The 23626-nt window shown below is 43.3% G+C and overlaps 1 protein-coding gene across 1 annotated transcript in view; it reads right to left on the reverse strand.

The window, feature by feature from the left end:
- MEGF6 (multiple EGF like domains 6) overlaps positions 1 to 23626 on the reverse strand; it is a 426398-nt gene that overhangs the window by 116737 nt on the left and 286035 nt on the right. Inside the window, exon 5 of the mRNA XM_075604901.1 lies at positions 6149 to 6271. Coding sequence (XP_075461016.1) covers positions 6149 to 6271 — 123 coding nt within the window. The remainder of the gene's footprint in view (positions 1 to 6148; positions 6272 to 23626) is intronic.

The raw sequence follows: 23626 nt of genomic DNA on the forward strand, positions 1-23626 counted from the left end.
GGGAGAATTCACTGAGGAGGCTCATTTGAAGGCCCTGCAGGACCAGTGGTACGACATTAGTCGAGGGCTAATAGAGCCATTGGGTCCCAGTAAACTTGAGGATCCGGCAGAACCGGACGAACCCCTGTCATGGGTGCTGCCAGGGAGGGCGGGTAATACCAAATTAATTCGGATCAGCCGCGCAGAAAGAGCCATTGTAGCCCAGTACAAAAACTCCCATGGGTTAGAGTACCCCTATGTTCCCGAACCCCTCATGCAGGAGATTGAGGATAAGCGGGATGGGTGGCTACGAGAAACCATTGAAATGTACATGGTAAATAAAGGGGGTGCCATTACGGGGCGCAGAGCAGAAGAGAGGATCTCCCAGTTAATGCGAGTATGGAGCATTGGGCGCAGCATATATATGCACAAAGCTGTGTATAGACCCGAGAGTGGCTTGGCTCGGGAGTATAGCATTAAAGTAACTGACATGGCAGGTAGAGAGGTGAAGAAACCAGATCCTCGCCACTATTATTAGGTAGACAGAATAGTGAGGTCTGTGTCTTACTTGAGTGCTCTCTGCTGGTCAGGAGTGTTATACAGTTGATAATTATGAAAGAAGAATGTTGTTTGATTAATTATGTGTTCTATTTCACAGTGCTTGAAAAAGGTACACCAAATTTAGGTCCCAACCGGGTCGGTGGGGATTCACCAGGGGGAGATTGTAGCCATGCTGTGAAATGGTCTGCAGTTGTCTCCCCTGCTGGCAGTAAACCTGGTAAGTTACAGGGATGCCAGCAGTAATCATGGAGGTTTGCCCTCACACCCTGGTGAGGTGCCCTATGTATGGATGGGAGTGGCTGCATACTCTTAGTCCATTATTAGTGACATCAGAGCTGTGACAGTTCCTGAAGTATATAAGGCACAGCACTGCCCAAATTTAGGGTGTTGCTGAGTTGTTGGAGTGCGTTGGGAAGGAAGGATCCACTAGTGCAGTAACTAGTGGTCCATTTCTACATCAGACTTAATAAGAGCCACACTGTGTCAGGGACCTGGCACAGGGGTGATCTCCCTCCGGGGAGAGGGGATCCCACTCCATTGGGAAGGCGTACCTATCAAAGGGACAGCAAATCAATATGTGCGGCTGAGACAGCTGGCTGTGAAGGGCAGCTTGCCCATACGAGATCAATAAAGATGCCCTGTTCAAAGATACCCCCACTGTGTGAGTGTGAAGTTACTCTCCAGTGGACGGCACCATCAAGAAGGAGTTCTTCATCAGGACAATCTCCCTGCGGACGCATAGGCCCTGATGAGGTGGAGGCGCTGCACGTGAAATAGGTAGGACACACACACACTACCTCAGCTGCCTGTCTGGTTTGACAATCCCCGAATACCATCATGCGGGAGACTCAGGAGTCCTGTTGCCTACAGGTGCACCACCAGACACGACCATGTAATGGGGGCTGGTTAGACCACACGGGCCAATATGAGATTGGGTGGGTCAGACTAGAGGGAATACCCGTTACATATACATGTAGCTAACCTGTCTTCACTGTCGCTGCCAGATACGGTCACATGACACCAGTGGATGCAGCACCGGAGGATTCCATTGAAAGCATGGACCCTCCGCAGCGCGGCCGTGGCAGACACCATCTCCGGCTCCGCAGACGTTCACTTTTGTGGCCGCGCCAAAAGAGACAGTAAGTCTTAGTTACATCTGTACCAAGGCAAAAGTGGTTCAACTCTGCATCATAGAAAAGGTCCCATTTAAAATCAAAGGAATTTTGTGTCTGATACAGCTGGTGCGATTCCTGTGCAAAAGAATGTTGCCTTGATACTGTACATAGGGGAGCATGTGTATATCTGTTTATTTCATCATATACACTACTTTGGTGGTGTTGTGAAATGATATAAATAATAAGCCTCACTCTGAATAAGGTATAATAATACATTCCTTATCTTGTCTAATGTGTTCATATCAAAAGTAAATGACAACAACTTTCCATAAAAACATACAATTCATAGAGAGGAACAGGTTTGTACACGAAATCCCCTAAATCAAATAGCAAATATGAATTAGACAAAGGAGAAAATATGCAAAGTATCTGTTTACGTTTTTTGTTCGTTTAGTCAGATATTTCAGAACATGCTAAATTGATTTCTGGACTTCAACAAAACTTTCCCAAAACATCAAATGACAAGCTAAGCTGCTTCCAACCACAAGAATGGATACCGTCCCACCGCACAGAACAGGCCACAGCTGCTGATTTCTACAAGCAGAACTATTACATTCTTGAAGAAACATTCATTTCATCTTCAGTAAAAGTGAGCAACATTATAGAAATAAGATAATAACATGCTATGTTAAAAAAAGAAATATACCAGATGGCCTGCTGAAACACGTATATATTGGTTACATTTGCAGTTAGCAACTAACTAAATTAAGACAATTATAAAACGTATTAATATTGCATTAGGAAAATGCCTTTATGAGTAGGAGAACTGAAGAACTGGAGAAATGGAGAACTGAAGTTGAAAACATTTTCAAACAAAGTACGTACGTATATCTACATTGGTAACTCTCTCCAGCTCGCTTCTTACAAAATGCTAATATAAACCAAGTACTGTAACTGCAAAGTATTTGCCAGAAAACGATGTTTGAATCAGGTAGGAAAAATAAATAATTATAACTGATGGTTGTCTAAAAGCTGACATAAAGCCCAAATGCCATCCCTTATGCTTGGGAAGAGAAACTATTTATAGGTATCGTATGATAACAGTTGATCATTTAATCTACTTGCAGCAGCTCTAATGATATTCCAATGTACATCCTAATTGAAAGGCGGTTGGGTGACCATAAAACGAGAATGCAGAGAGATGGGGTCTATTTTAAAGTCTGCTGGCTGCAAAACAGGGGTAACAGTGAAGGAAAATATAGCAATTTATCAATGTAACTAATGAAATTGAAAGAAATAAGGGCATGTGTGCTAAGCAGTGCAAATTAAAATTTTGGAATAAAATTGATGCACAGAAATGACAAATGATATTGCTATTGTGTGCGCCTATGTACTAACCTTCTTTATTGTGTGTTTGCTCCGTAAGCGTCAAAAATGTTTTTAGTCAAGTACTGTACAGTATATTGGCGCACACAATGGTATGTTAAACGTATGTATCTGAAACATAGTTGAACATGCTTCAACATCATCCAACCCGTTAATACTGGTATATATCCTAAACATCTCTATTTGATTTTCCAGCGACCGTCGCGTTGCCGTCGCCAGCACTATAAGCGTAACCTAAAGTTGCTACGTATTGTCAATGTTCCAAACTGACAAACGGGGTTCATTTGATAATAAGTAGTTTATTGCAAAGTAAGATCATACTCATTCAAAAGTCTTTAAGACTCTCTGCCAGAGAGTGTACAAGCAGGCTCTTTATACATTTAATTTCCTTTGTTCAAATTATACTAACCACTCCTTAATTCTTAAACCAATCATCTTACAGCTCATTAAACCTGGTTAGAACTGGCCTCAAAACAGATATGAAAAGGTACCTGGTATACACTTCCCCTAGAATGTGGGCGTTACTTTAGTCACAGTCGTAAATCTACTTAGAAGCGAAACCTCCCATCTACACACCACACACATTCCTTCACACAAAATGGATACTAAAGACATAACTGATTTTACAAAATGGAAACTGAATATCGCTTTCAATCCTTCTCCAGAGACCCCCCCCCCCCAGTCCATTTCAGTAATATATCAACAGTATCTTCATTTCAGCAATATTATTTAGTCAGTATCATTAAAAAATGTATTTGACGCTGCATGGATATAATTAAAATGTTTAATTATATATACACACAAGATGGTGAGATTCAGCACAACTGTCATTAAGAGAAAAAAACTGTATAGGTGCAGGGAACCTCAAGGGACCTCAATGATCGTCACAATAACATATGTCCACTAGAAAGGATGAAACCCACACTCAAACGTTTCATTAACAAAATGTATTACTTTTATAGTATGAATATTATAAATAATATTACACTAATAGTTTATATTTACCAATTCTAGTTAAAAAAAAATATCCTTTAATGTAAATTTGTATTAATCGGGTAGTCAATATGATGAAATGCATCAAATTCCATTTCAAACAATGCCATTAGTTTTAAATCACATATCGACCTTCATACGTAGGGTGCACAGTTTATAAAGATTTCTACTACTTTTCAGCACTAAAATTCTGACACCCCAAAATATTTCAAATCTGATCTTCATACACAGGCCTAATTGAGTTTATTTTCTTTGATAAATCTATCTGAGGCTATTTTTGCCCCAGTTTCGCCATCTCAGAAGTTGCGTTTGTCAATTTTTGTAAATTGTTTGGCAAAACAATAAGCACATTTTACCTGATTCCTGAAGTTTAGTTACATTTCTCACATTCCTAATTCCAATGTAGAAAATCACTGTGGCCAGGCTCCCTGCATGCCTCAGTGCATCCAGTTGTAGTCATGCTAGGGAATCCTACTGGTCCAAGGATAATAGTATTATTTATTAAAGTCATCTGACTGCAAAGCGGGTCCAAAAAAAAAGTTTCTTTCAAATATACATTTTTTCTATAATAAACCTGGTGCATATTTTTTTGCCTTCGTTTTGCCCCAGTTTCACAATAAGAAGACTTTGAAAAATAACCGGCGAGACATTTCAGCATTTCTTTCTAAATAACGCAGTGGAAAGCAGATTTAGGACATTAAGGATATTGGTGACAGATTTCTTAAATTATTACTGTTGTTAAAGTTCCAACTTGTTCATAATTTCTTCTTATAACAATATATTTGTCTTCCGTGTGGTGTTAGCATAAAAGAGATCCACTGTAATGGAAAGAATGTTGAACTTTAGAGTTGTTGCACGCAGATCTTGAGCAAAGCATGGAAGTTTACCTTAGTTGCAGAAATGACAAGAATGAAAGGACTAACAGTGAAGCTTAGATGCCAAGAACCAGTGTTCTAGAATGTTTCAACATGTTTAATCAGACATAATAGAATATTATGTCTGGTCTTGCAAAATGTGTACGTTTATGTTTTGTTATTTTCGTCATGGTCTGTGTCATGATATAAGACTAAAGGGTAATTTCTATATACTCAGAAACAGCCATCGGCTTGCTTTTGGCCAGATATCCCCACTGAAGTCAATAGGGATTTTCAGCCGATAACAGCTTGATTGACCACATTGAACTATATAGAATTACTTAAGAGGGCTATCCATTTAACAACAATAGTGAGACAATTTTGTCTCATTTTGTGTTTTTCTTAACGGGATAATGTTATACTGGATGGAAATTGCATGTGCAGATATCTTCTTAAGTGGTTATTCATTAAGCTCCAACAGTGAAGATCGGGGCAGATAGAAATTTCCACTGACTTCAATGGGAGCTCAACTTGAAAGGTCTGTAACATGTCTACTGTCCATGGAAGGCGTCTTGTGCAATAACACAACTTTATAAATATGACCCAAAAGACCAATAAGCTAGATAAGGATAAACTCCTCATAACGATGTGTGTATCTTAGATCTACATATCACAGTGTAAAAGAAATAAAAATGCACATTGTTTTGATGGGATATTGCATTCTAATATGCATTTCTATATATAAATAACAAGAGATCCTTTGAGTCTGAGGATTATATGATGTGCAATAAAGAGGAATTCACTCTTGAAAACACATTTCAGAGGCGCACAAACTGGATTTAGATATTTTACATACAGTTCAGTTATCTTCTACACAGTGTCAGACTCATTTTGTTGCAATAGAATAGTGAAAAAGGTGAACAAAAGAAAAGTGCGCAACAACAATGTATAAATAACGTGATAATTGTGATACAATTAAATAGGTGACCTTGTGTATAGTATGAAATATATGAAGCGTCTGCAGCTGTGACACCAGGGATGGTACAAAAGAAAAGTGCGCAACAACAATGTATAAATAACGTGATAATTGTGATACAATTATCACAATTTTGTTGCAGTCTGGGTGGCTTTTTGTTTTATGGCTACATAAAATTCATAAAACATGGCTTCCCGGTTGGATGGACCATCTTGCTACAAATAGCTATTACTGTTCAGTGATGTTATGCTATTTAATTACTACCAAAAACATTGTATCCATACCTTGGCAGGTTTTTCCGTCTTCTTTTAGACTGTGGCCATTGGAGCACTTACAGTAGAAACTACCTATGGTATTGCAGCATTGAACTTCACACCCACCGTTACCATCCTCACATTCATTTACATCTGAAAAACAAGATATTACAACACTGTAACTCAAGAATTACCAGCACAAGTCAAATGAAATCTGAAAATTCATCAACAGAGAATGACTTAAAAAAAAAAGTGATAAAACAGAGTACTATTTATTTTGACACGAGATATAAGTTGAGAGATACAGCAATTACCATGGCTTACAATATTTCAGAACAAACCCAAACTTTTAGTTATTGTATTGCTATATTGTATACTGTGCAATGTGCTGTTATTGTGGGGGCTGTAGGAATAGTGTATAACTGTACACTTAGTATACCAAGATTTAATCAACTAAAAGTCTAATTTCTTCTATAGTTGGAAGCTATTTATAAATAAACGTTGGTGTGGTTTGTTAAGCAGTACTGTCCCTCTAACATTAAATGTGGACTGTTAAACCTAACAATATTTGACATTTTGTACTGAATTGCATCAACAATATTACAATTACGTATTGGAATGTTTTCTCCCTTTGTATGAACAAATTGGGAGACTGTTCCCATCAAAACAGTTTCTAAGCCCAGGTGGCGCCTCTATATGGTCTTTAATCTGCAAGACATGAGGGATCAAATTGAAAAAGAAGAGTTACTTTTTTTTTTATATAAAAATATTTCTGCCAGATCTTGAGAAGAATAGAGGAGTATGTGATTAGACGGCAGATAGCAAATAACTACTGGGAATAGTTGATATTCAATATGAGACAGCTGTTTACAAGTTAAAAGCATTAAACATTTGCATGAGAAACATTTGGCTTGACAGAAAACCATAATGATCTGTGTTGTGTCAGGCCAGAGGAAGTAAGGTAAGTACAAATATAGAATGTTACCTAATATGTTTGGATATGGCCTGACTTTAGCTTTGGCTCATTCCACATCCATAAATGTTTCTTTGTAATAACATAAAAGTTTGTAACATTTTTCAGGTTTTTATTATCGTTATTCCTCTGGCTTAAAGCAGCAATCCTATCTGGAAATATGTTGTATTTAATAACACATACACACACACATATACAGTATATATATATATATATATATATATATATATATATATATATATATATATATATATATATATATATATATATACAGTATATATATATATATGCAGTGTTCGACAAACCTATACATTTGCTCGCCCCGGGCGAGTGGATTTAACCCCCGGGCGAGTAAATATTGGCCCAAGCAGCACACGTTTGGTACTAGGTGGCGAGTAGATTTTTTTGTGTGGCGAGTAGATTTTTTAGTGATTTGTCAACCACTGTATATATGTATATATATATATATATATATATATATATATATATAATGAATAGATGATACCGTTCTGTTGCTAACAAAATGCTTTTATTTGTGCGAGCTTTCGAGATACAGTGATCTCCTCTTCCAGTATATATATATATATATATATATATATATATATATATATATATATATATATATATATATATATATACACACACACACAAACACACACACACATACACACAGTTGAGTTATGGTGGGTAAAAAAAGTGACAAAAACCCTCCACAGTAAAGCATATAGCAAATGGAGATATTACTGTATGCTCATTTACCAGAATCCCTTCTTAGGCAAACAATATGGTCACCAAATTTTGCATGATCCTCGTGGCCAACATCATTGGTTACAATTTTCGGTGACCATTATTTATTTATAACATGTACAGTATATGGCACCCTAATCCAGGGCGCTGTACATTGTTTTACTAAGTAAAGGTGTGGTTACATGTAGATTTGATTATAAAGTAATTGTTAAGATGTCATTGTCGTGAGTAGGGGTGGAAACATTATGGCCAGGCTATAGGTTAGGTGCATTGAGAGCTTGCTTGGTGGGCAGGGGTTTCCAGATTTAATCTTGACGGTGGCATTTTGATGGGTCTGACAGTAGGGACAATGGAGGCAATTCGATCTGTGAGGTGGGTGACTTTGTAGGGGTTTGGAGAGACATTAGGAAGGGGTGAGGGAGGGGATGGGAGGTTAACTGGGGATCATAGAATGTGATGGAGAAGAGATTGGCTTCTGAAAATAGTTAGGAAGGGTGGAGATTGGATGTGGTGGGGGAGCTTGTTTCAGTGGAGGGGGCGAGGAAGGCAAATTAACGGAATCAAGTGGAGGCACAGGGTGCTGGATGGGGGGGGGGAGAGTGAGTGTGGTGGCAATCAGGGAGCAAAGAGTGCAGGAAGGGGTGTAGAGAGAAATGAGTGCTGAAAGTTAAGGGGGGGCAAGAATATTTGATAGTCTGGGTATTATCCACTGCATAGGGAGAGATAGGGAAGGAGTGGGAGGAGAAGAGGGAGGGAGTATGAAATGGGGTCTGAAGGGGATGTGGTGGGATGAGAGTATTTTATGATTGAGAGGAGATCATCGTCAAAGGAGGGGAAAGAGTGGGTAGGGGGGGTGGATGGTGGGGAGGGGGGCAGCAGTGGAAAAGGAAATGCGGATATTGTCAATTTTATGTGAGAAGTAAGAGGAAAGGTCTGTGGCTGAGAGGGGGAGGGTGACTTAGACAAAAGAGATGGGGAGGATCATAGTAGATTGTTTAGGGTGGAGAACAGTTGGTGTAGATGAGGTGATAGTGATTTGATAAAGGTGTTTTAGTATATTTATTTTTGTGATTTGAGAGTGGAGGTGTATTGGTGGAGGAGGGATTGGGAGGTGGCAAGTGAGGATGGGGAACAGAAAGATTTCCATGATCTCTCGGCTGTGCGAATGGAGAGACAGAGTGTTTTGAGTTGGCAGGTGAGCCAGGGTTGAGGTGGCTTTGTGATGGGATTCAAAGGGTGGAGTTGTCCGATTGAATTGAGGGAGGAGGATAATGCAGACTTGAGGGTGGATAGGGCAGAGTTCAGTGAGAGAGAGAAAAATGATGTGAGTGGGGGGAGGAGTGATGAGGTGGATGAGGTAAGGGAAGATGGATCAATTTGAGGTTTCTGCCAAGGATGGGATTGGGTGGGGTGAAGAGGGAGTAGGAGCAGGGAGGGTGATGCAAAGGAAGGTGGAGAGGAGGTGATTGGCAAAGGGGACTCGGCATTGCATTCTGCCATGAGCATAAGGTAGAGGGTGCCTCTGTGTATGTATTGGGAGGTTCAGTGAGAGAGAGTCCAAAAGGAGGAGATGAGGGGGATAAAGGCCGAGGCAGAGGTGGCGTTGTCGAGGTGAAGGTTGAAGTCACCGGGAACGACAAGGGGGCTGAGAGAGGGGGAGAGTGAAGAGAGGAAGTAGTCGAACTCATTAAAAACATTATGTGGGGGAGCCAGGGGGACAATAAATGACGATGATTGTGATGGGTAGGGGGGGAAAGAAAGAGCAGGAATGGAATTCAAAGGAGGAAAAAGGGAGGGAGGGCATTGAAGATAATAAAAAATGTAAATAAACATTTTTTCTTATTCCCCACCAAGGACATCCTATTTTATCACAAGTAAATGAATCAAATCATAATGGTCACTGTGGATATTGTAAGGATACTGGACACATTTGTGGAAATATTGGTCAATATTTTCTCTTAGATACCCTGGCAGCAGATTTACATATTTGGGATGCTATGTACAGTATCTGCATTTTTTTTGCTCCAGTTTTTCCCCAGCTTTGCAGCCGAGAGACTTGAGTACACAACGTCCTTCAACTGCAAACTCCAATAGGCTTATTAACAAAGCCATGGTGTCTATACAGTGTGCAGCACAACCATTAACTTCAATGGGCTCATCATGCATGTTAGAGATCAGTGTTGTTAAAAGACTTCAATCTATTTCTCATCTTATACTATATTAGTGAAAGCACTGTATGCCTGTCTGGATGTCCTGTGTCCCTAGGGGAAATCTCATTGGTCCCTTGGCCTGCCCGCCCCCGCACACCTCATTGGCCTGAGGCGGAGTGACGGGCCAAAGGGGACACACACACACACACACACACACACACACACACACACACACACACACACACTCTGTTGCTTGGCCTCACTCTCCCCCGTCGACCGCAGCTCACCTTCCCCCCCCTCTCCCGATGCCCCTCACTCTCTCCTGCACCTCCCCCAAACCCGCACGCTCCGCAACATCCCCAGCCGCACTATCACGTGCGCTCCCGGACGAGGGGAAGCGCGGGCCGGGCCTCCTGCACTCCCCCGGCCTCCTGCACGCACTATCACGTGCGCTCCCGGATGAGGGGAAGCGCGGGCCGGGCCTCCTCACTCCCCCGGCCTCCTGCACTCCCCCGGCCTCCTGCACGCACTATCACGTGCGCTCCTGGACGAGGGGAAGCGCGGGCCGGGCCTCCTGCACTCCCCCGGCCTCCTGCACGCACTATCACGTGCGCTCCCGGATGGAGGGGAAGCGCGGGCCGGGCCTCCTGCACTCACCCTCACGTGGCGCGGGTCTCCTGCCCCAGCCTGCCACTCTTGCCCCTCCCGCCAGCTTCCGAAACCACCTCCTGCCCCAGCCTGATGCCACGGGGATATCCGTGCCAGGAGGGGAACCGTCTGCCGCCAGGAAACACCACCAGGTCAAGGTAAGTCACCCACCGTCTCCCACCCACCCACTGTCACCCAGTCAAAGTCACCCACCCAGTCACCCACACACCCACACATCCACCCACACACCCACACACCCACCCAGTCACTCAGTCACCCACTTTCCCCCAGTCACCCACTTTCCCCCAGTCACCCACTTTCCCCCAGTCACCCACTTTCCCCCAGTCACCCACATTCCCCCAGTCACCCACTTTCACCCAGTCACCCACTTTCACCCAGTCACCCACTTTCACCCAGTCAGTCACCCACCCACCCAGCGACCCAAAATCACCCACCCAGCGACCCAAAGTCACCCACCCACCCAGCGACCCAAAGTCACCCACCCAGCGACCCAAAGTCAAACCGACCCAAAGTCACCCACCCACTCAGTCCACCGACCCATACAACCACCCACCCACCCAGTCACCGACCCACCCACCCACTCAGTCACCGACCCACCCACCCACTCAGTCACCCATCCACCCACACACTCAGTCAACTGAGTCACCCACCTAGCTGTCAAGGGGGGGAAGCCCAACCCTGTTGCCCGCCCCCCCAAAATTACATCCCGGGCAACGCCGGATATATCAGCTAGTAAAGCATAAAAGTATAAAAACTAACCTTAGATATATCTCATCTGTTTCCAACTCAAAACAAGAGTGTTTTCTCTCTACTAAATTTGGTGCAAAATAGATGTGTTTTGTTAAATAATCCCATACATTCTCAGTCATTTAATATTTGCAAGGCTTTCCAGCTGTAACACACTCCTTACTTTCAGCGATGTGGCTATCGACAGTATAATTGCCAACACTCATGTACAGTTCCAGACAACATGCCACTGATGGGATGATAAAACTGGTACACTTATATGGACACAACAAGACTATATTTTAAAGTCTCCTGGCTGCAAAACTAGGATGAAAGTGAAACAGGGAAACTACACCAGATGTATCAAAGAAAAAGGTCCCTTAGAAAACAATAGAATCTTTTGATTTGATAAATCGGGTGTAGTTTTTTTTAGCTTCTCTTTGCCACAGTTTTGCAGCCAGGAGGACTTTGATACATATCCTTCATTGGGTTAGTCACATCATTTTAATGAAGTGTTAAGGAAGTACACACAGTAAATAGAAGATTACCATTTGTATACTGTAGGTCAGTGGTGCGGAAATTGGGAGGCGCAAGATTATTCAGGGGTGGTGCAGCGGTTGCCGAGGCCCCGCGCTCTTCCCCCAAGGCATTTAAATTAATGCCAGGGGATTGTGTGAGGCCTCTGCAACTTCCCTTACCTTCTCTTCGGAGACACGTCACCATGGCAATGCGGCGTCAAATGACGCCGCGGGGTCATGTGACGTCACGTTGGCTTGGCACCGTGACATCACATGACCCCGCTACATCATTTGACGCCGGGAGCCGGAGAGGAGGTAAGGAAGGGGGGGGGGCGGCACGAGCAGGGAGGGAAGCAGGATGGGGGTGGGAGCAAGAAAGATTGTGCAGCGCGGCTGTAGATAACACCCTTATGGGGTCCTATTAATACATTGAGCAGTATTTTATCCTGTGGAAAACCAAAGTAAAACTAATAAAGTGTAACTCTCAGCGCTTTAGTTTGTATTTTTGCTAAATTACTTTAGTCAACCAGAACTGTGCACACGAAGATGGTGACATTTTACACATACAGTAACAAGGCGTGAACGTTTTCCATGGCTTTCATTTCTGCCTGCACAATATGTATGAGATTGTGTTTTTGACGTCCTTACTGTACACTTGCTTCTGATCTCTTTAGTAACGAGGTTAATGCCACCTTAGACTGGGTGCATTTAATTGTTGCTAAACGGTATCATTTATTAAGGCAAGTTTTTACACAACTTATTATAATATTCCGCCAAGCATCTCCTCGCCTACCTACTCCACAAATCACTCCCCCAATCTCTTCATTGTTGCAAGTGGAACATTGGGATACATAGATACAGTCATGCTATTAAAATGATGCAATTAGCGTTATTTTTGGAGCAATGCCCCAGTTTTAAATGCTTGATCCATACAGTAGGGACCACTCCTATTTTTCAAATCATTCTCTTGAATAGTAGCAGTGAATTAAAAAAATGAAAAAGAGATTTATATTTACTTTATAAATTGAAGTGCAAAAAAGGCACACTGACTTTACACATTTGGCGTCTTGCGTAATGTACACACAGCAATTATAAAATCTTCTGTATGTTATATACTGTAACACACTTTCTTAAAGCAGCAAAACATATATATATATATTTTTTTTATTTTTTTTTTTAATTAGGTGAGAAGCAGGGGGTCTCCCAAGCTGAACCGCTTTAATTTCAGCTCCGAGACCTCCTGCTTCCTGAGATACTTCCTCCATAGGGGGTGCCAGTAGCAGCTCCACAGGTTTAAAGCTCCCGGTTATGGGGGCCAATAGGAAGCCGCAAGAGATGATGGCCTGCATGATGTGGAGCTATTAATCCGCTATTTCGATAGTCCCACACAGCCCAGCTACCCACAGCTGCCAGAGGTAAGTATCTTGGAAAGTAGGGGGTCCTTGTTATGAAATGAATGCAGTTCAGCACCGGAGTACCCCTGCTTCAAACCAGGGCCAGCATTAGGGCAAGGTGAGCAAGGCAGTTGCCTTGGGCCCCACGCTTCCTCCTGTCCCTCCTCCTGTCTGTGCCGGGATCCAAATTCCACCTCTGACAGGAGAGAAGAGAGCTGGAGGAGGGAGATGGTGAGTCCTTGAACTGGTACTGGACCGCACCGCTGCTCACTCCAAGGTAGGGGGTGGGGGGATATACAGATGAAACTATTTTGGCCCAGATTTTAAGGAATTGCATGACCATGTCAGGGGAAAATCCTCCGAATAGTTGAAAGACGCTGTACTGACCCATCGGATTAACACATAAGGGGTCCCTGCATTTGAATGGGACTCGCGCTGTGTTAATCCTACCGGGCTGCGAGAACAATTCAAAATGCAGGGACCCTGCTGTGTTAATCCGATGGGCCATTACAGCATCTATGGACTATGCTGCAGTTTGTTTGCGAGATGCTTGTGGATTTTCCTAACACGCTGGGCCAGAACTGACTGTTCCATCTGTATCTGTAGCTGGGGGAGGCATCTGTAGCTGGGGGAAGGGAGAGGTGTGTGTGTGCATGTGCGTGCATATGTATATAGCAGGGGGAGGTCTTACCTTATGCAGAGCGGCCTTCCTTCTGCAGCATCACATTGTCATGGCGACGTGACGCGTTGACATGACAATATGGAATTGTTCTGCCATGATGTCTTGATGCTGCAGTAGGAAGGGCCCCACTTGGGCATGCAGCTTTGGCCCCGCCAAACATAAGGCCGGCCCTGTTTCAACCCTATAATACTAAAAACAAAACAAAAATAACAAAATGTAAGAAGAAAAGCAGGATTTCTGCTTTAATACATTCGAATTATTAAAACACAAACATAGGGTCACTCTAACATAATTTGCACAATTCTATATAGGCAAATTATTTGACTTCACGCATCATGCGCACACGACAAAAAATGGTTTGTTACATAGACGCAAATCCAGATAAAAAGTGTCTGTGTCAAACAAGTGCCAAATATGTGTTATGCGCCGTTTGATACATAAACCCCATGGAGCCATATTTATTAAATGTTGCCAAGCCTTGATATATAATACCTCATGGTCAAATAAATGGGCCATTAAGTTGCAAGCGCTGCAAGTGTTTTTTTTTTTTGTGTTTTGCAAATACATTTTTTTACCTTATTTGAAAGAAAGTGTTTCCCAGAGTTTAACCCTTGTACCACCCAGAATTGTCAGATATAACGTTTTTACATTTCTTATATGAATTCCTCACATGAAAAAACAACATGGCTAGTGGGGTTAGGCAAGGCTGACTAGGCTATAGCCTAAATCAGCAATTATTGTGTGGCGGCAATCTTTGTGTGTGTGTTGAGAGGGTCTTAACTTTTGCACAGCAGCCCCCCTACTCCAGCGTCACGTTGTCATGGTGACCCGATTTCAAATTATGCTGCGACATCACAGGACGACGTGTTGCCATGACAATGCGGCGTCCCATGCCGTTGTGATGTCATGACGCTGGAGGAGGAGGGCCACCCCCACAGAGCGGCTACCTGTACCCCTTATGGAGGTAAGTGTCTCCGGAACCAGGGGGTCCCCGGAGCTGAAATTAATTGGGTTGAGCTCCGGAGACCCCCTGCTTCAATCCAATGTTAAAAAGAAGGGGGGGGGGGGGGAATCGCTAAAAACAAATCTGCTTTGATTGTCTCTTTTAAGCACAATTTCCTTTTCTTTAGGGTCTCGGAATGGGGGAATGTTTGCTCTACTCATTTTGGTCTAAAAGGCATCAATCAGCCTAAAACATGTCACTGCCATTAGTGCGAGACGGTACTGCAGATTTAATGCTTTTTGCGTTTGGATTTAATTCCAGCTTCGGTCAATTATGCTCCCTCGGTACTTTGTAATATCCAGGGTTGCCACCTTCTGTTCAATGGAACTTAAAAAAGGGGTTTTATTTATATATTTAACTATTTTACCTTCTCCTTCGGCATCCCCCTGCATGGTTCCATCAAGACGGCTCTGCGACATCAAATGGCGTCGTGTTGCCGTGACATGGGGACGTCACGGCACCATGCGATGTCATGTTGCCATGAAAACGTGGCACTTTATGACACCGTGACATCACATTGTCATGGCAACACAATGCTATTTGACGTTGCGGAGCGATCTTGATGGGACCATGTAGAGGGAGATGCCGCTGACGGAGAAGGTAAGAGCCGAGGCCTTGCACATGTCACTGCACCAAACATCCCAGCCGGCCGTGCAATAACCCAGAGATTTAAAATCTCAGCCCGTAGCCCCGGAGATACCCAGCCGAACCCCGTAATCTCCGGGTCAAACCCGCAGTGGTGGCAACCCTGGTTACATCCTGAGACTCCAATCACCAGATTGTTGTTAACTCTTTACGATAAGGATACATATACACTGTGCTTGTAGTTTTCAATTAAGTACAGTGATGGCATTAATATTAGTAGTAGATACAAAGTACTATTATGATTATTATTATCAATTATTGTAAATATAATGTAGCACACTTTCCCCCACCCCCTGGGAGATATGGCGGCTACTGTGTGTGTGTTCGTTACCTGTGGCTTACAGGAGGCCTGAATCTCCGCTGCTGGGAGCCCGATCTGTCTGGTGACAGCGCCTCCACCGGCGTGGGATCCTAACAGTGTTGGATAACCCTGTCGCAGGACACTATGCAAGTAATACACACTGGTATGGTATAAGAAGTTTACTGAATGCGTAAGAATAATAATAATAACAGAACCACTCAGGCCTCCCAGGACTGTACCCCACACCTTGCCCTCAAACACTGTATCCACACCCCGGTGGGGTTTACCCCAAACCACTGAGATGCCCCTGGGCACCCAACCACCCTGATGTCCACAGAGTCAAAGACATCAGCCTCCACATTGGGTGGTATCCAGCAAGGAGTGTCCCACCATGAAGATAGTCTCTGTGCCTTGTGGTGGTGGTATGGTCCCGGACCACAGGCCGCAACTGCTGTGCGGCATTCTGCTGTGACCCTGACACTAATAATGCTAAGTAGGGCAGTGTCTCTGTCTAGGGAGTCTGTCTCTATAGTAGCCACAACCTATGTGGGAGTCGGGGTCTACCTGGCGCCTAACAGGGGGGTCTCTGGCCTAGTGCAGGGGCCTACTGACACCCTGAACCTACACCCTTACCCTCTGATGTCCCAGCTCCAACTGGTGTGATCCAAAACGCGCCAAAAGTATCTATCCTGGCCGTAGGGGATTGCTGCAGCCAGATTGGCTGTTTCGCGCCATGTGATTTATCAGCCTCAGTGGCTGCTGGGTGTTATTGTCCCCACGGAGCATCTTACTATATTGCCGCCGCACTGCCTCTCTTGCGCATTCGTGACTGCACTACATATGTCTGACTGTGCGTAAGGTAGCGGCGCCCTGCACAAGGAGCCGCCGGTGACTCGTCTCCTCCCGGGATGCTGCGCACACACTGCATCTCCCAGCACCCACCAGATGCACCCGCTACCCTCCCCTCGCTATGCGGAGGTCAGCAGGGGACAAGAGAGACCCACGGGGGTCCTGGCCACAATAATATTTCTATAGACTCGCTGGTTTTATTATTTTTGTGAGTGCAAATAAAATGAAGGCCACCTTGCCTAAGCAGTGATACTCCATAGGATAGTTCCGGTGGCAGTGAATGGGCCAGAAGATGTTTTACAGAGGATCCAGTGAATGGAAGGTTCAGTAATGTAGTAACACCACTTAGTAAATATGGTACTTAATTATGTTGGTAATTGGGCTGCCCTGAACTGTGCATTAGTTGAGAATGTACATTTCACATGGCCAAAAATCTATTCCCTTTTTACAAAGTAATGTTTTCAATCTAACATTTTATAAGCTGTGCAGCATCTTTGCACATTTTTGGTAGACAATTTAAACGGCATGCTCTGTGTCATTACTCTCCAAACAAATGTATCCAGTGGGAGAGTCTCTACCTCCTTTTTTGTTGAAGTAATTATTGCACGGCTGCCAATTGTTTATTCATGAGAAAATACCAATGTCCGTCAAATGACCTGCACATATTATAATGCCTCCGAGAATGTCTTTATTAGACCCAAGTATGCTAAGAACGTGTAATTAGTCAATTTCATTGTTGGAGAGACGAATTAACACATTGAATGTATAGGACGCAAATTGTGTTTTTCATTAATTATAAGTTTATTCTTCACCTGTTAACGTTTTGAATATTATAAGTAATGTTCTTTCTACAATCTCCTTGTTCTAGAAATTTCTTTTAGAATTATTTGTATGTCTGAAAGCATTTTGTTAAGAATAAGTGAGAGTTTTTGATATTTAGGCTACATCCATGGTATGGCAGACCGCTGAGCGAACAGACTGCCTAAAGGCAATGTTCGCGTGTATGCGGCGTGCGGGAGCGTGCACACAGAAACGGGAAGGGGCGCGTTGCGCATGAAATCAGTTGAAACTGATTACTTGGCGCGACAGGCCGGTCACGTGAGCGGTTCGCACAATGAGGGCGAACCAACTCCATGACGTCAATGGAACGCCCCTAGACACGCCCACGGACGGCGCGCGTACCATGGGCAGGGAAAGCACCCGCATTCTGTCAGCCTCCACGCGCCTCCGCACGGTTGAAATTACCATGGACGCAGCCTAAGTCAGAACAGAGTTTTTAGTCCAGCTCTGACTACATTTTGAGTAAACAGAGGTTAGAACTTCTGACTCTCAGGGAGCGATGAAGCATGTGACTAAAAAATGATGGTTATTGTATCTTTCATTAGCTTGGATCCCAAGGGCTTGCCAGAAGCCTTTGAAATTCCTATCTTAAATGATAATCTGCAGCTATTAAATGACCCCTTGTTCAGATTTCAGCAGTTCCAACACGCCGAAAGTCAGAAGCTTTGAATTCCAAACAGTCACCAGTGCCACCACTAGGCAAATAGACTGAATAGCTTATGTTAAATCTACGATAGTAAGAGGTAAAAGGCTCTTCCCTACAGTAAGTGCATGTTAGGGAACTTAAATAACAGGTTGACTAAATAGAGGGCTGCCGAGAGGTGTGGTGAGCAGGAACAAGGGTCACAGGCCCTGCGGCAGAGAGAGGCATGGCCGGTAAATCCCAGGCCCACGCTGAATGGTGCGATACTCTCCGCTGTAGAGCAAGGCACGTTGACAGACTGCCAGAACCACCTTCTACTTGATGGATCGCCAATACCGTCCCTCCCCGATTACCACGACAGGTTGCCAGCACACACCCCCGGCTTAACAACTTGGGGCCTAGGTCAAGACTTCTCTCCTGTGCACCAGGGAAAGCTGTTGGCGAGCCAGCCTACATATACTAAAGCAGAGTTAAGAGCATATACACTTTTGCTCACATGAAAAATCATTCCAGTTTGCTATGTTTTCTTTGCATATTATAAAGCATAATTAAAACTTTGATTAAACCATTCAAACCTCATCAATAGCGAATTCAAGCGGTTTAAAAACAACTGAATGTGAACCAGTGTAGCACACATGGAAAACCTATAACCAAATAGCTCTGTCCAGATGAACTCAAGTATTAAACTTCCCAGTAGTTTCATGATCACCATCTTTAATAATCCAGTTTATTATGAAACATAAACAAACACTCTGAATTCATGGTCAGGAGCAACCCTAGTGAGAAACACAACATGATTTTGATAAAGAGATTACATTATCCCTGCTAGTACAACTTTACCTATTCAAGAAATCAACTTGTAATCGTAATCGTAATCAGCTTATAGTTATGCTGAATGGAAAAAATAATTGTCCATTTGAGTATAATACATTTACTGGGTAATATCAGTGCACTATTTCAAGAATATGTTTTTTTTAAATACATTTTTGTAATGTTTTATAACATTTGCTATAATATCAAGCTTTGAGTGCGTTGAAGTTGTACTTAAACATTTAGAATACAGTTCTCTATGACAGGGGTGCATACATTTTTTTATTTGTGCCCCTTGCCTGCTTTGCCCCCTGCTCGCGCCCTCCCAACCCTCTTACCTTCTCTGCAGCAACGCATCGCCAGAAGCCACCGGAGAGCAGGTAAGAGGCATACAGAGGCCTTGCGCGCTCCCCCGGCATTTATTTTAAATGTTGTGGGAAAGAGCGCGTTGCCTCTGTAAGCCACACCCCCCCAGAAAATCTCTCCCATCTCCCCCAAGTTTGCGCACCCCTGATCTATGACCTTCATTTAGGAAAGGCTTACATTGTCATGTGAGTTACAAATGGAAGAGTTCAGATAAAGTTACAATATAATATACTGTACATTGAGTGCAAACTGAAATCCCTGCATGCTCGTGTTTGTACTATAAACGTTCCTTATTATTCATTATTCTATCTGCATACCACGCCCAGCCTGCATGGACCCAGCACCCTGAAAGGTATGAGATTGGCACAGCCGTGTATATATATATATATATATATATATATATATATATATATATATATATATATATATATATATATATATATATCCGACTTCATGTAAACTCCTTTTGAGTCAGACAAGGAGGGTTACATTCCCATAATCACATAAATTAAAGCAGTTGATTGAATGTAATTAACCACCTGTAATTACCCTCAAATTAAACAATGCAACAATTTCATAGATCACAGTTATACTGTAATTTAAAAATGTAAGGGTTCTCATAATCACGAAATGCAACAATGGAATAAGTCATAACAAATCATATTTCAATTGTACATAATTAACCATATATGTCATGCCGTATTGTATTATCCACGTGTATCGCTCATTCAATGTTTTCTTACTGCAGCATATGCAAAACGTTTTTGGACAGCTGTAACGTGATATTACACTGGTGAGTGGCGAGGTATGCCATGTGGCAAAATCCTAGGTGCCTCAAAAGCATTAGGAAAAGGTAAAATAAAAATGAGTACTAGCCACTTTTGGGGCAAAGTTGATGATTTTCTTATGGAAATTCAAAATGTACAGCTATAAACATCTGGCCCATAACTAACTATATACAATATATGGGTTTATGTTCAAAGGGATTTGAAGCAAAAGGCGACATTGTGTGCTCATTTGCACGTGATTTCCCAGAATCCCTAGCTGCAGTGAAAGCATTGTATGCTAGGAGATAATGGTGAAAAGCAGGGTTGCAGACCTGTCTGGGACATGTGAATGTGCTCATAAGTAAAAAAAAATATATATATATATATATATATATATATATATGAAACAAAAATAGAACGAGCAAGCTCCATAGCGTAATACTGTAAGATAAGGTTTATTGGTGAAACAGTATAAATGCAACTCACAGTGGTCGCATCCGGGTGCGCGTCAACGTGTGTCGCATCTAAATTCTCCCATGAATAAGCACTGCAGGTTCAGTAGTTCCACCGCTCCACTGTTCCTGGCTTGAGAATGAAACCAGCTCCCTGCAAGCAAATCTCAGGCACACAGACTCCCTATGCATTTCATCACAGTAACATAAAGTGACTTCATCAGGGTCCACATTTGATGCGACGCACGTCAACGTGCACTCGGCAGCGTTAGTACGTCACTGGCACGTTAACGAGAACTCTAGTCCAGCATACAGCGTGGCTACGACATCTACAGTCAGGGCCGTCCTAACAGCATTATAGGCCCCGGGCAAAGCAGTGCGCTGGGCCCTGCCAACTCTCCGCTACAAGTCGTTATTTTTCTCCTTCTACCGAGTTAGCGGGAGATTAGAATGTTGAGGCGGGTGATCAGAAAATTAGTGTTAAATTCTGGTCTGTGCATAGATTAGCATGGGGCCCCTATGCTCGTGGGACCCCCGGGCAACTGCCCAGCGTGCCCATGCGTTAAGACGGCACTGTCTGCAGCCTCTGATACATTATTCTCTTGTACAAGTTCTTGCGACCATTGTGAGTTGCATTTTATACTGTTTCACCAATTAACCATATTATACATTATTACGCTATGGAGACGGCACTTTCTATTTTTGTCATAGATGGTGGAAGGAGTTGGTTTTCCCTGAAATGAGCTGCTTGGAGTCTCCAGCGTTTTATTGCTTGCCTGGTTTAGTTTTTATCTTTTTATTTGGCATATTCCTTTTGTTTTTCCCACCCCCTTTCCCCTTTGTTTGTTGTATTGTTCTATGTGTCTGTCATTGTGTGTTTATATGTAGTTTGTTTTAGTTTAAAGGTACACCATATCCTTCTAATTATTTACATTGTTTGCCTTGTCTCTAATAGTTGAGGTCTATATTTTACCTGCCTCATCATTTCACCCTTAATTGATTGGCAATTATATCTATATCTATATATTATCTGTTATCTCTATATCTCTGTGCATGCAAATTCCTCACTCTTTCATGGCATGTGCTTCTGCTAAATAGCCACTAGAGTCCGCTAGCAACCAGTGAGGACACCAAACATTATTTTAATAACTTTTTTTTAAAACCAGGAATCTGAACAAAAACTATGCCTATGTGAAATTGGCACAAGACACAATATACCCCTTATGTCAGTCTATATTTTTTATGTTTCAGACATATGCCATTAATCATGAGATATTTTACTTTCTACTGTATAATCAAAAATGTAAAACTACAAGTCCAAGTATAATTTCAGAAAGCAGAAAAGCATGATTGACACTGAAGACATTTTTTCCAAATCTATGATAAATACAGTACAGGAAACGTATTAATCCTATCCACTCTATTTGCCGCTACTGTAATCAGTTTCATCCCCGCTTATTGAGCAGAATCTATACCCAGTAAAAAGCAAGTCTCGATTCATGGAATTGGTTACATTCTTCCCATTGTATGTGACAAGCAAGCCTTTCCTTTGCTTACCGATGAAGGAACAGTAGAAAATAAAACGGTGGTTTAAATCTCCTGCATCCCTCAAGCCAATAGGAAGCCGTAGTGTCATCCATTGCAGCTTCCTATTGGACGACCATTTAAAAGTCAGTGTGAAATCAGGCTGTAACTCTGGTAACTTTACCGGTAAGTATTTTGGGAACCGGAGGGTCTCCGGAACCTAAAATAAAATGACGGTACCTCCTGGTTTCAATCCTGGGGGCAGGGCATCAAACAGCTTTCCTGGGGCCAAGGACTACAGTTTCCACTGGGCCCCCCCACACCCAATGTCGGCAGCCTTACGAGAATCCCCTTTATCTCTCACACCCCCATCTCTACCCTCACTCCCATAAGCCCCACACATCTCTCATCCCTCTCTCCCTCTTGCCCCCACCCATACACATAATACTCCCACTCCACATCACACACATAATACCCCCTCCTCCTCATCACACACTCCCCCCCCTGCACAACACACACCACCCCCCTGCACATCACACCCACACAATACTCCCCTGCACATCACACACACAATACACCCTCCTCCCCATCACACACTCCCCCCCTGCACAACACACACCACCCCCTTGCACATCACACCCACACAATACTCCCCTGCACATCACACACACAATACTCTCCTGCACATCACACACACAATACTCCCATGCACATCATATCCCATCGCATTATTTGTAACCATGTATTATTTGTCTTAACTCTGTGCCCAGGACATACTTGAAAACGAGAGGTAACTATCAATGTATTACTTCCTGGTAAAATATTTTATAAATAAATAAAATAAATAATCCCCCCTGCACATCACACATAATACTTCCTTGCACATCACACAGACATCACCCCCCCTGCACATCACACCCACACAATACTCCCCTGCACATCACACACACAATACTCCCCTGCACATCACACACACAATACTCCCCTGCACATCACACCCACACAATACTCCCCTGCACATCACACCCACACAATACTCCCCTGCACATCACACACACAATACTCCCCTGCACTTCACACACACAATACTCCCATGCACATCATATCCCCCCTCCCCCTGCACATCACACATAATACTTCCTTGCACATCCCCTTTGGTGGCGCGCCGTCCAGCCGCCGAACCTCCATTGTGGGGACGGGGCCTAAAAGGATGTCCGCAACAGCAGTTAAGAGGTGTCTGCTGCAGGGGAAGAAAGCTGGGGCCTGGCAGTCGGACGTGAAGCTGGCGGCCCCCCGCAGCCTCCGGACCCGGGACAATTGTCTCAGCTCCCCCCTCCCGCCCCCCCTGTCGGCGGCCCTGCATGGGGGTTACTGTAGGTAGAGGAGATAGCTGGTTTGAGTCACTATCCAGTGGAACCGGGACAAACTAGATGCAATTTTTATGCTATG

The sequence above is a fragment of the Ascaphus truei genome, chromosome 6 (assembly GCF_040206685.1).
Source record: "Ascaphus truei isolate aAscTru1 chromosome 6, aAscTru1.hap1, whole genome shotgun sequence".
In the NCBI taxonomy this organism is placed as follows: Eukaryota; Metazoa; Chordata; class Amphibia; order Anura; family Ascaphidae; genus Ascaphus; species Ascaphus truei.